This window comes from Panthera onca, chromosome C1 (assembly GCF_046562875.1).
Source record: "Panthera onca isolate mPanOnc1 chromosome C1, mPanOnc1 haplotype 2, whole genome shotgun sequence".
In the NCBI taxonomy this organism is placed as follows: domain Eukaryota; kingdom Metazoa; phylum Chordata; class Mammalia; order Carnivora; family Felidae; genus Panthera; species Panthera onca.
This window is the reverse complement of record NC_138346.1, coordinates 72,297,692-72,311,460: the sequence shown is the minus strand read 5'-3', so window position 1 is coordinate 72,311,460 and position 13,769 is coordinate 72,297,692. Positions and strand designations below refer to the sequence as shown.

General features: G+C 36.9%; 1 protein-coding gene and 1 pseudogene across 1 annotated transcript in view; both read right to left on the bottom strand.

Moving 5' to 3' along the window:
• LY75 (lymphocyte antigen 75) overlaps positions 1-13,769 on the bottom strand; it is a 99,516-nt gene that overhangs the window by 59,478 nt on the left and 26,269 nt on the right. Inside the window, exons 7-13 of the mRNA XM_078451252.2 lie at positions 12,746-12,937; positions 11,244-11,401; positions 8,769-8,879; positions 8,115-8,203; positions 7,800-7,969; positions 5,110-5,309; positions 3,018-3,160 (exon numbers count right to left, since the gene is read on the bottom strand). Coding sequence (XP_078307378.1) covers positions 3,018-3,160; positions 5,110-5,309; positions 7,800-7,969; positions 8,115-8,203; positions 8,769-8,879; positions 11,244-11,401; positions 12,746-12,937 — 1,063 coding nt within the window. The remainder of the gene's footprint in view (positions 1-3,017; positions 3,161-5,109; positions 5,310-7,799; positions 7,970-8,114; positions 8,204-8,768; positions 8,880-11,243; positions 11,402-12,745; positions 12,938-13,769) is intronic.
• Positions 10,715-10,918, bottom strand: LOC132674153 (U2 spliceosomal RNA; annotated as a pseudogene).

The following is a 13,769-nucleotide window of genomic DNA, read 5'->3' as shown; positions in this document are numbered from 1 at the left end:
CCCATTACTGTTATCTGTTGGACAATTTCACTAATATAATTAGTATTTTTGCTTTATATATTTTGATGCTATTATTTTTAAATATGTAATGGTTTTTGACTGCTATAACTTCATTGTAGAATGTAACTTCATTCAAGATAAAATAGATCTCATTTCCCCATTCAATGCATTTTTACTTCAAGTGTATTTTATCTAATATTAATACTGTGACTTTAGGGGGCACCTGGGTGGCTCAGTCGGTTGAGTGTCAGACTTTGGCCCAGGTCATGATCTCACAGTTCATGGGTTCGAGTCCCACATCGGGCTCTGTGCTGATGGCTCAGAGCCTGCAGCCTGCTTCGGATTCTGTGTCTCCCTCTCTCTCTGCCCCTCCCCACTCATGCTCTGTCTCTCTCTCCTTCAAAAATAAACATTAAAAAATTTTTTAAAAAAATACTGTGACTTTAGGTTTTGTTCACACTTACACAATAGAATTTTGCTCATTCTTTTAATTTTCCCATTTTATTTGTGGTATTAAGTTCGTGATCATTAACTAAATTGCTATTTAGGTTAAAATGGGACAAGAATATAAGTAAAGTAAGTCAAGAAGTAATAAATTAGGGACCACCACAAATTGGAGAGTGATGCCCTATCTTGGTGGGTCACTGGCTACTCAGGACTAACTAATTGCTGTTATAATATGAAGACATGTCCTATTGTTTAATATTTAAAGAAGTGTTAAAAATACAGATTTTTATCAAAATTTTCTATTTTGAAATACTTTGTAGCTTCTTCCTTCTAGGAAAAGAACATTATACTCTTTGGGCTGGGTAGAATGGCAAGAGTTGCATGAGGTATCTTTCAACAGCATAGTATCAAATATCATTATTGAGCAAATTTGCAGTCTAGGACATAAATATAACTGATAATGGATAAATGTGGTCTTCTGTCACCTGGCTTTATTGGATTTCATGCTTTGTTATTTTATTTTTTTACAGTTTGCTATATAAACCTTTTTTCATCCATTACATATTCAGTAGATGAACACAGTTTGTTTTAAAAATGTACATAATCTATGGTTCTAAATATGACTTCTAGGTAAATGAGGAATTTATTATACTTTCATTTTTTTACCACCATTTATCTCAGCATATCCCAGTTTTTATTTATAAATAGAGTTAAACACCTGGTCTTGTTAAAATATTCTTAGGTTTCTTTCAGAATTTAGAATAATTTCTTCCTATTTTTATAATTATATATATATATATATTGCATTATGTAGACTGGGGCTGTTTTTACATTATATACTCTTCCTTCAAATTCTTTTAAAATAAATTACCTATTCATGTGTTCTTGATTTTTTTTCATCTCTCAGCTGGAATGCATCTTTGAATTTTTTTTCAAGAAAGAAGCTATAGTGTTATATTAATTATAATCTTCACAAATGAAAAGCAATGTAGTTGAGAACTAAAATTAATATATTACAAACATTTCCACCTCAAAACTCTTTAAATGTCAGGTGTTTTTTTGTTTTTGTTTTTGTTTCAAGTTTTTATTTAAATTCTAGTTAGTTAACATACAGTATAAAGTTAGTTTCAGGATAGGTGTCAGGGTTTTTTTTAATTTTTTTTAACGTTTATTTATTTTTGAGACAGAGAGAGACACAGCATGAACAGGGGAGGGGCAGAGAGAGAGGGAGACACAGAATCTGAAACAGGCTCCAGGCTCTGAGCGGTCAGCACAGAGCCCTACGCGGGGCTCAAACTCAGGGACTGTGAGATCATGACCTGAGCCGAAGTCGGACGCTTAACCGACCGAGCCACCCAGGCACCCCAATAGATGTCAGTTTTAAAATGCCTTCTTACATTTAATGTCCTAGAAAAGACAGCTAGTTGGATTTTGTGTTTTGGTACCTGTTTTGTTTGTTTGTTTGTTTATTTATTTGCTGTTTTTCTTTGAGGTTTTTGAGTCAAAATAATAAGGCAAGTATTCACTAAGGTATGTCCAAGTGGTAATCTTGACATGGTTCTGCCTGGTATACCCTAAATCCTTGATTTACAGATTTGGGTCTTCTTTTCAGTTCATAAATTTAGGGAAGAAAAAAAATAAATTTGTGGAGTTGAAGGCCCTCATATTCATGATTGCTCCCAAAGCTTCAGAGAAATTTTTTTTGCTTTGATAACATCACTTGGCCCATATTTCTCCACATCATCCTTAGAATATCAGAAAAATCATCCTGAAATCCTTCCATCGTAACATCAAAAGTGCAATGGTTTATTGATTCTGTGTTTATAACACCTCTGATTACTTTCCTATTTTCACATTCTTACTGTCTATCCTCAAAGTAGTTTTCCACATGAGGGCTGTAATAGCCTTCGAATTACTTGCCCTGCATGTACCTACCATCTCTCAATCTCTCTCTCTCTTCCTCTCTTCGCACATATGTATCACACACACACACACACACACACACACACACACACACACACATTGTTGTCTGGTTTTTTTGCTTATTGACTTAAGGTCAAATTCCTTCCCTGGCGAACAAGGATGCTCCATTTTAATATCCAAATCTCATTTTCCAACTAAGTGGTATGGCTCATTTCTCCTTGACTGTATCTGTACACCTTGGTCTCAGTAAGTTTGCTAATGTTTGTTGTCTCTAACACCTTCTCCTATCTTATTTTTCAAAATACTGCCTCACCTTCCAAGATCCATCCTTCTTCATAACATTTTTCCCAGTTATACCTCCCCAAAGCACTTCATCTGTCCTTAGCATTTCCATGGCCCGTCCTTACCTTTGTGCTAGATTTTTCACCACACTTTTCTTATCCCCACTATTGGATTTGGTCATGCTACATAAAGGATGGGGAGTCTATCTTCCTTACCTTTGAATCATTCACACTGTCTTGCACATAAAAATGTTTGATGCTGAATGACTGCTAAGCACTGAATGACTCTTTTAGAAAATAAAACATGTCACTTCTGACTGGAGGACATCAAATTTAGCATGGAAGATCTCATTCTAAAAGTATTACCTGAACTGGTCCATTAAAAAGTGAAGAAATTCCTTTATTTCATCCATATGACTGAAGCTAGGAAGGTGTCCTCCAAGAGCTTGGCAGAACCTCTCAGCTTCTTCCCAGTTCCTTTTTCTTACAATTCTTTCTATATGAAACAGCTTAACAAAATACAATGTTAATTTGTTTTGTGGCATAATCATAAAGTATTCATAATTTCAAAATTAATTATAGCCAAATGGTAGGCTTTTTTTATTAAGTTTTTAATTCAAATATAATTAGCATACAGTGTTATAGTAATTTCAGGTGTACAATGTAGTGATTCAATAATTCAATACATTACTCAGTGTTCTTCAAGATAAATACACTCTTTAATTCTCTTCACCTATTTCACTCATCTCCCCACCCACCTCCCCTCTGGTGACTGTCAGTTTGTTCTTGTATCGGTAAGAGTCCGTTTTTGGTTTGTCTCTTTTTTTACCTTTGCTCATTTATTATGTTTCGTAAATTCAAATGTGTAGGCTTATGAAATGGATTCTTATAGGCGTAATAATAAAAGGAAAATGTTTTCATTTTTACCTGTGATAAAAACAGGTAAAAAACATACACTGTGACACAGATAGGACCCGCTGAAAATGTCAACTAAAGGCCAACCCAGGTGCCAGATGGATGACCTTCCTTGGCCAGTATGGGGAACAGCTCCAACAAGACACCATAGTCTCCTGCTTTGCTAGGACCTTGAGAAATAAATTGAACCAGCAGGCAAGGCTATAAAGGGTATATATGAATACTTTGGGAGTGGACTTCTGCAGAGAAATGTGCTAAAAATAATAATTATAAACATAATACACTGAGACCTGCCCAAGCACAGGCCTATTTTCTGATGAAGATGAATCAAAGGGCCGACTGCACTGGTCTAACATTGACAGAAGTCAGCAAAACAAAACTTGCCATTTCTATTTCTTTGGTTTGTGATGACTAATTTTATGGCAAAGTAACCACAGTTGTTTCAAAAAAAAAAAAAAAAAGAGACGGAGATGATACAATGGTAGATTGAATTATTAGTCCTAATTCTTCAGTCTCCATTCCTGTCATATAACTGTACATTCTTGCCTTGACCTCCTGGTTGGGGAAGAATACTTCCCCATACCTTGATTTGGGGCCCGGCCATGTGACTTGCAGTGATCAATGGCATATTAGTGGAGGTAAGGTGAACAGAGGCCTGAAATGTGCTTACATGGTTAGGCTTGCCTCTTAGGCTCCAGCCATTTACTATAAGAAGAACAAGCCCCTGACAGCTGCTGCCCCTTGAAGTCTGAGACCCAGATCAAAGGGCAGCATATCCAGCTCAGAGTCTGGAACCTAGCACAGCTGACCGACAGTTGAAAGCAGAGCTCGACCATTCAAGCCTAAACCAAAACAATCAATCCCTTTTGACCCAGAGATCTGTGAACATGAGACTAAATGTTTGTTGTCATAGTCACTGGGGATGGCATCAGCTGACTGATACGGGCCCTAAAATAATTTTTTTTTAATTGTAAGAACTGATAGAATTCTTCATTTGATAGCAAGGATTAGAGAGATAGGAGGATCATAAGCAAAGCGTCAGGGTGGCATGTAGCTTACTCAACTTCTCAGAACAAAAGAACACTAGGAAAGAGCCAGTTCTGACTCTGGCCTTGCTCTTTTGTTTTTGTTTTGTTTTATTTTTTAAACTGTATTTATTTTATTTTGAGGGGAAGAGAGAGAGGGCATGAGCATGTGAGAGGGGAGAGAGAGAGGAAGAGAGAATCCCAAGCAGGCTCTGCGCTGTCAACACAGAGCCCCACATGGGGCTCGATCTCATGAACCGGGAGATCATGACCTGAGCTGAAATCAAGAGTCGGAAGCTTAACCAACTGGGCCACCCAGGCACCCAGGCCTTGTTCTTTTGGGTAGGATGTGAGTTTATGTGGGGATGAGCTGTCTCATAACAAAGGTTCAATGGTGCTCCCAAACATCTTGGTAGGTTACATATGTGTCTGGGGAGGAACATAATTTCTACAAGGATAGGGACTAGGATAGTAGAAAGATAACCTCATTGAGGAATTGAATGAAAATGTTACTTTACCTTATAACAAGAAATACTGGAGGGGAAACTATGCCAGCCTTCAGGACAGGGGGCTTCAGGCTTGGGAGCTACCTCTTCAGGCTCAATGGGCCCACTTATTTTCTTGCAGATTGAAAGTGCTCTGAATTTTCTGCAGTCTTTTACCTCCCACTTTCCAAGAGACTTTCCAGTAGCCATAACCACACACCCACCTGGAGAAGCTGGGGTTAACAGAAAGTTTAATTAAACATTACATTTGAAAATTAAAGTCCAAACATTTTCTAGTGTCCTTACCCTTTATTTGAGACAAGGTTTGGAGAAAGAATATAAAAGAAAATGGGCGAAAGAAATGTATTGTTTATAATAATGATGATGATGATGATGATGACAATGGTGATAATAAAGAGAAGTGTATATTACTTCCTAAGTACTATTCTAAGAGGATTAAATGAATCAGTCCTCACAACAAACCTCAGGATTGGTTCTGTTGTCATAAGGTACAGTGAGGATTAGTGACTTGTTCAAGTAAATGTTTAGTAAGTGGTTGATCCAGAATTAAAGCCCAGGAGTTCTGCATGTGGAGCTGTACCCTAAACCACTATGCTGCTCAGGGTAGCCTAAGTGGCTCATATTCATATTAGCTTAACAACTTTGAACAGTTTTAAGGCAACTTAGTAACCCTCAAAACAGAACTCTTTCAGATTCAGATCCACAGGAAGAGCTGGTATAATAAAGGTAGGAGGAGGTGTTTGGTAACATACAGTTGTTTACTATTTATTTTATGGCAGCCAGAATTTTATTTATTCACAACATTAAGCAACAGTCTGTATTATCAGATCCATTTTTCAAATAAAGAATAAGTGACTTGCCATAACCATAGTTAGTGAGTGGTAGAGTCAGCACTTGAAAAGTGCCATGCTCCCTTTTATATTACACCATAGAGCCTGAAGTGGGCAGAAGACAAGAAGAGCATAGTTTGGAAAGTAATAGGCCCAATTTCTATTCCACGAAGCAGGCATTGTCTAATGTCCCATACATGATCAGCAATTGGAACAAGGGACTGGGAGAAAAATGCTATGTTGCCCTGAATGAATGTGCTATTCCCCACCCTGTTCAGCCCACCACCCATGCCTTCTCCATGATGGACCAAGCTGGCTGAAGCTGGGAGTAATTATGGTAAAGAGAGCTTAATGGTAGTCTTTCTGGCCAAAAGACTGAGAGAATGTCATTGTAGCTACTTTCTGAGCATCTCTCCAATCATTAAGGCTTATCTATGAAGATTATGACACCAACCCTAAGATATCTGAATGTCTATAAAAGAAATCCCAGGTGTTTTATTTATTAGAACATTATAATTTAAGGTGATATTTAACCAGGATTGGCACCTGTATCCTCCATTTTCTAGAAGTGAAAAGATGACTTTGCTATCCATACCATTCACATTTATGGTGGCAAGAATCTATTTCAAATTTTGTGTGTCATTATACACTCGTATGTTCAAATTACTGCATTATAAAGAGTGATTTTAGTGATCACACTGTACAAAAACAAAAAAAATACAAATAATCCAAAGAGAGAAAAGTTGGATGCTTTATAATTCCAGTCTTATAGAAAGCCAAAATCCTCTAAAAAGGATTTTAGAGGCACCTGGGTGGCTCAGTTGGTTGAGTGACAGACTTAAGCTCAGGTCATGATCTCACAGTTTGTGAGTTCGAGCCTAGCATCAGGCTTGCTGCTGTCAGTGCAGATCTTGCTTCAGATCCTCTGTCCCCCAATCTCTCTGCCTTTCCCCGCTGCGCTCTCTCTCAAAAATATAAAAACAGGGAGGGGGACAAAACAGAAGAGACTCATAAATATGGAGCACAAACTGAGGGTTACTGGAGGGGTTGTGGGAGCGGGGGATGGGTTAAATGGGTAAGGGGCACTAAGGAATCTACTCCTGAAATCACTGTTGCACTATATGCTAATTTGGATGTAAATTTAAAAAATAAAAAAATAAAATAAATAAAAAAATAAAATAAACATTAAAAAAGTATTTAAAAAACGTATTTTAGATTATAAATCAGGGGATCTGAATTTTAGCAAGTCAATAACCAGGTAACATTTGTCAAGTAAATCACCTTTCTAAGTCTCTTGTCTTCTCAACTATAAAATGAGAAGGGACTTCCGAAGTCCTTTCTTGTTCAAAACATTTTGATTCTATGGCTAATTATGCTCAATGCTTTGAGCCGGTTAAAGGAGGATGAACTAACTTTCAGAATAAGTACAATATATTGCCTCCTTAATTCCCACACATTGAGAATAATAGAAACAAACACAATTTTGTTTTTATGAAACATAAATTCAATTTTGGAGAAAGAAATAAGCAGAGAGATGAAAATGTAAAACACTTCAAAATGAAGCTTCTAGATTCTGTTTGAGACTTACATGGAAAAGATAAAAAAAAAAAACTCACACTGATGGTTCTAGCTTTGAGCCATTAGAGGTAGTTTCCAAGAACTGAGTTTTTTAGCTCCTTTTACTAGATTATTCACAAGAATTTAATAAGGAAGACATATCCACTCCTTCTATTTATAGTTCCACAGATAGACTGTCATCCTGAAGATTATCGTTTTCCTCACATTTCCAAGGTAAGTGAAGAACACCTCTGGGAGGGATACTGCATTTCACTAGTCGTCAGATTCCATTACTTTAAAGGCTAAGGCACTCACCTGGCTCAAGAAAATTCCAGTTGGAAAAGGTTACAGCTTGCTTTACTCCACCAACACCTGTCCAGCTATACTCTCCATGTGAATCTGTATCTCTGAGGCCAGTCCAGAAGTATTTTCCTGGAGAGTTAGTATACTTTTTAATCATATCATTCAGGTATTCTTGCTCAAATCTACAAAACAGGAGTCAAACCAGTAGGTGTTTTTTACGACTGAATTACTATATAAATTGAAGATGCATCTTTTTCTTGGGAAGTTTCTTTAGCAAAGGGACCCAGAGTTAAAATTTCACCAGTACATGTTTCCTGATGGTCACACCTGCTAGTTATAGTCAGATTGCACTTGGTTCCAAAAGGGACCTCATCCTTGTAAATCTTGTAACAGGTTTCTCCATGTCTTTTCCAGTCCTAAATCAAAGGAGAAATATCATCACACTGTCTTTCAGACTTGATGTCCCTGCTCTGACAAGCAAAGTTCTGCCGCACTAATAAAATCTCACACTTAGAGAAATTAAGGGCATGGCCAGTAAACTCGTTCACATGATGAAGGTAGGATACAACTTCACAGAGAATTCCCACAAGAGTGTGAGCCTGTATCAGACAGACAGTGTGTCTTAATTCTCTTTACCTCTAGGGCATAGCTCATCATACTATAATGTTGTTGGTCGCATTATTTTTGAACAGGATAAATATAAACGGGGGGAAAGTAAAGATATCAGCATTAAGAATTGTAACCACATACATTTTTATAGAAATTCATGAGTAGGTAACTCCTTTTCCTATAATGTTTTTTCTTCTGTAAGAATGCCAAAATGTTATGATTCACTGACCTCTGATTTATTCTAACATAAATGAACAGAAGGTAGTCCTTTCTTCTATTTTTCCAAGTCTGAATTGTTTCAGTTTTACCTACCATCCTTAGCCAAGAAATTGTAATATTGCTTAGAAAAACTTACACAGGGATTTTACATACCTCATCTGGAGGGCATATCTTATCAGAAGTGGTATCATTCATTTGTTCTCCCTTTTTTTTACATACATATTTAAGTTTCTCTTCACATGATTGGACTTTCCACTGACCTAGCTTTTTAAAAATAGAAAAAAAATTCCACAGAGAAATTATTTGCCATATGTTTAGAGTTGAGCTCTAAATTTATTTATTTATTTAATTTATTCTCAAGTTAGCTAACATAAAGTGCAGTCTTGGCTTCAGGAGTAAATTCTTGTGATTCATCAATAACATACAACACCCAGTGCTCATTCCAACAGGTGCCCTCCTCAATGCCCATCACCTATTTCTCCCACCCCTCAACTCCCCACCCCATCAACCCTTAGTTGTTCTTTGTATTTAAGAGTCTCTTATGATTTGCCTCCTTCTCTGTTTTTATCTGATTTTCCCTTCCCTTCCCTAATGGATATAAAGTTTTTTCCACATGAATGGAAAGTATTCCACATGAATGGAATACTACTCGGTGATGAAAAAGAATGAAATCTTGCCATCTGAGACAGCATAGACGGAACTGGAGGGTATTATACTAAGCAAAATAAGTCAGCCAGAGAAAGACAGATATAAAATGATTTCACTCATATGTGGAATTTGAGAAATCTAACTCATTTTAAATCAAGATAGTTTCTTCTCACAAAACTGTGAGCAAGGGGTGGGGTGGGAGAGAGGAGGGAAAGAGAAGATGACTATAAATGAATGACTAAATCTGAGAACATACTCCTAGGAAATGCTACTGAACAGGCCTGCAAGGTTATGGCTTGCAGTCTGTTAGTTCAGAACCATCTCAAGTTCATAGTGGAGATGAATTCCATTTTCTTCTAAGATGAACAATAAAACCATCAAAGCACATTTAATACAGAAGTTGAGGAAAGAAGAACTCAGCCTACACACAGTTGCCAGTGTTCTTGTCTTCTTCCATATGTATGGCCAAAGTTTGCCCATGGGTTAAAAACTTTTGGACATATCAACCACCCATGCTATCTCAGTTTCCTCATGTGTAAAATGGTAGTTAGAACAGCTACTCTCCAAGAATTACAGAATCAAAATTTTATTCCAACTCTATTTCAGCCTAGATTTCAAAGTTCTCTTTCAAATATGCTACTCTGATTAATTTTGCTAATTATTAAGTTGCTGCTTTCTTCAAATTAAATTTCATTTAAGTCAATTGTGATAAGGGTCAGTTTTTTTTAACTTTTTTTTTAATTTATTTTTGAGACAGAGAGAGACAGAGCATGAACGGGGGAGGGGCAGAGAGAGAGGGAGACACAGAATCGGAAGCAGGCTCCAGGCTCTGAGCCATCAGCCCAGAGCCCGACACGGGGCTCGAACTCACGGACCGCGAGATCGTGACCTGAGCTGAAGTCGGACGCTTAACCGACTGAGCCACCCAGGCGCCCCAAGGGTCAGTTTTAAGCACTGGAATGCTATCTAGATATGCTATCAGTTTACTCTTGCCTATGGAACCTCACTTCTATCTTTGACACTCTACCAAAGATATCTTAAATGTCCTTTTAAACAGAGCACCAAATGTGACACACTTCTAAATTAATCTTTGACAACTTTCTCAATACATCTTTACTCTTGAAACACTTCTAAATATACATATCATTTATTGTTTCTACTTAGGTCTCTCTAGAAGTTTGGGTGACACAAACCTCTTAAACAATTAGGAGTCCCCAGGAAAGCGATGCAAAGTATAGAGATACACATGTCTTTTCTCTCAACACACAATCTATTTTGGACCCTTAACTAAAGCATGATCAATAAATATTTAAGCATTCTACAGAAGATGTTCTCTGAAAAACATTAGACCTAATTTTTATTTTTTATTTTACTGATCCATTTATTTATTTATTGTAAAGATTTTTTTTTTAACTATTCTCTATACCCAATGTGGGGCTTGAACTCACACACTGAGATCAAGAGCTGCATGCTTTACTGACTGAGCTAGCCAGGTACCCCTAGACCTAATTTTTAAATAAAAATATTTTTTCACTCTCAAAGTAGGATTAATGTAAAACTTAATCTGAACATGAATTCAGAAGATGGTATTTCTCAGCTTAAGTTGTGACTTTATGTTACTACACTTGATCTTAGCCAAAAGGCCGAGAAGCGATGTGACTTTATGTTAAATATCATAATGATGGTCCAGAGAGAAAGAGCTTATTAGAACCAATATGACACAAGAAGAATTGAATTCTAAAAGGATTTTCTTCATCTGTTTCAGACCAGAGCAGATACTCTTAGACAGGAAGAGGATTGCTTATTTATTCTTTGTTTTACTTACCTCTTTTTTCCAGTAGCTACTGGAAAGACAATCTACAGGGCTCTTACCTTTTATTTTCTTTCCCAGCTTATACACAAATATCCTAACCCAAGTCATCTTAATATTATTATTTAGTATATAATAAGAATATAAATAAACCACAGAAGTTTTCCTACCTTTCCTAAATAGGAAACGCAGTTGGGAGTCTTATTGTAGGGAACATTTGGCTCATTCTTATTCCAATATGTTAAAGTAACTTCAGTATCATCTGACCACTGAAATAAAGTTGGTATATTTTTGTTCTTAAGACCTGTCCATATTTCTTCTTTGGCATCTAAAAGAAAAATGTTTTATTTATTTGGTTTTACTCAATTACATACTTCAGTATGTATACTGTTACTGATTTTTACATTCTGATAATGGGGTTTTAAGAGCCTTGATGGTATTTACAATTAATCTATTAAAATATTGATGTTAGGAAGGCCAGGAGTCAAGTGCTTTTTAGGGTACTTATGCAGGCAGAGCACACGGTGGAACAGCCATGCTATAATCTGTAGGTTAGGAGCTCCTGATATCAGGTTTAGATAAACCTTGCTTTATGGGGTATATAGATTTCCACAACTTCGCTTTTACAAAAAACATATGTACGTGTTTTCACTAATTGAAAGAAATCTGAAGAGGATTTTCACTTCTATGAAATTGTATTTGCTTCTTCGTTTTATGCCATTTTGGTTTATGAAAGGTTTCATAAGAACAGTCTACTTTTGGATAGCAAGGGAACCTATAATGAAATTCTACAAATACACTCATAGATACTCCAGTTAGAATGGGAGTGATGTCCATCACTGCCCTGGAATGACTATGCTGCCCTCCCAGGTAAAACAATTAGCACCATGCTGATACAGAATAGGTATCTATTATTAGTTATTAGTGATTAGTGAATCCTAAGAGGAGGATATAATATTGCCTGTCTAGTGTATTTTTTGTTCTTCAGTGTTTAGCTTTTAAATAATTACAAAAGTGAAATAATCATCACTTAAGCATCTGGAACAACTTAAATAGTATTTATCTTATGAGAAGAGGGAAATTACTCAATCACTGGCTGTACAGTCAAATTGGTAGCTACTTGCTAATGTTGCTAATTATACATTAATTAAAATTAAATAAAAGTAAAAATTCAGTTCCTCAGTTACATTTCAAGGGCTCAAAAGCCACAAATGGCTGGTGGCTGGCTGCTGTATTGGTCAGCATAGATTATAAAAGAGTTCCATCATCATAGAAATTTCTGTTGGACAGTGCTGATCTGTAGGGATGATTGTAAGCTTTTCATTCCCACTAAGAGTCTGAAAATTAGGGGGCACCTGGGTGGCTCAGTCGGTTAAGCATCCGACTTTGGCTCAGGTCATGATCTCACAGTCTGTGAGTTCAAGCCTCACGTTGGGCTCTGTGCTGACAGCTCAGAGCCTGCAGCCTGCTTCGGATTCTGTGTCTCCCTCTCTGTCTCTGCCCCTCCCCTGCTCACACTCTGTCTCTCTGTCTCTCTCTCTCTCTCTCTCTATCTCTCTCTCTCTCTCTCTCTCAAAAATAATGAATAAACATTAAACAAAAAAAGAGTCTGAAAATTAGGGGTGCCTTAGAATGTTTTAAACCTTTCAAATAGGATATTTTAAAAACTTACCCCCATGATGAAGTTTTGTGACAACCACCTCCACATCTGCTAAAGAATGAATGCTGATGAGGTCACTGCTTAAGGCTTTACATTTCATATGTGCCTTATCCCAGGAATCACTTTCATTTACCAGAAGATAGCAAAACCCATTATTTGACATCCAGCCTGCATCACAGTGTGTATCTGAATATGTCCAAACATCTGGGGGAAAAGCATCCATATATATTCCAGTAAAGATACATCAATAACATTTTAAATTGTTTCTCACATCATCAGGATTCTGGAAAACTGGGGAACGTGATGTCAAATAGTACAAGAACATGGATTTATGTGGTGCCTCATTCTACATAGCATCATAAGAGTGACTATAGGGATACAGGTAATGATATGACTTTATTGTGATACAAATGTGCTACATGATTGGGCTCTGACTCATTGAGGAGGGACTGCCCTTAGTCCTAGTAGACAGAAGAATGGTGTGGGATAAGCCATTTGCTGACAAATCTCTTCCTTGCTATGGGATTTGTTAGGTTCCCTTCCAGTCTCTGACTTAGAGAGGTTATTTAGTCCAATCTCCTTTCGTGTATGGTCAGATTAGCAAGGGGATGTGAATTAATGCTCACTGTTGAACAAAGACATACAGAGATTTATGAAACAGAGTAAAACATTTATAAACTCCACATGAAAGAGATGATAGTACTGGAGAGAAAGGGCACAGGGCCTCTCTGGACCTCTTCTTTCTTTCCCTCTACTAGACCTATATCCTCATAGAATTAGTGATTCTTTGTTTCCACCATGTTAAAACGCACTCAAATGATGGTCAAGGAAGATTGGAGAAAAGATTGAGGTATAAAACCATACAAAATAATTCTACTCCTCTTAATAGAATTAGAAATTAAGTTGAATTACTCGGACTTTGTGGATTCAGAACTGTTCGGAATGTCTGTCGTATAAAAACACAGCATCTTAAAAAATGTGAACAGCTTGTTCTTCACTGAAAGATAAAATTCAGGTCACGCTACCTTCTCACACT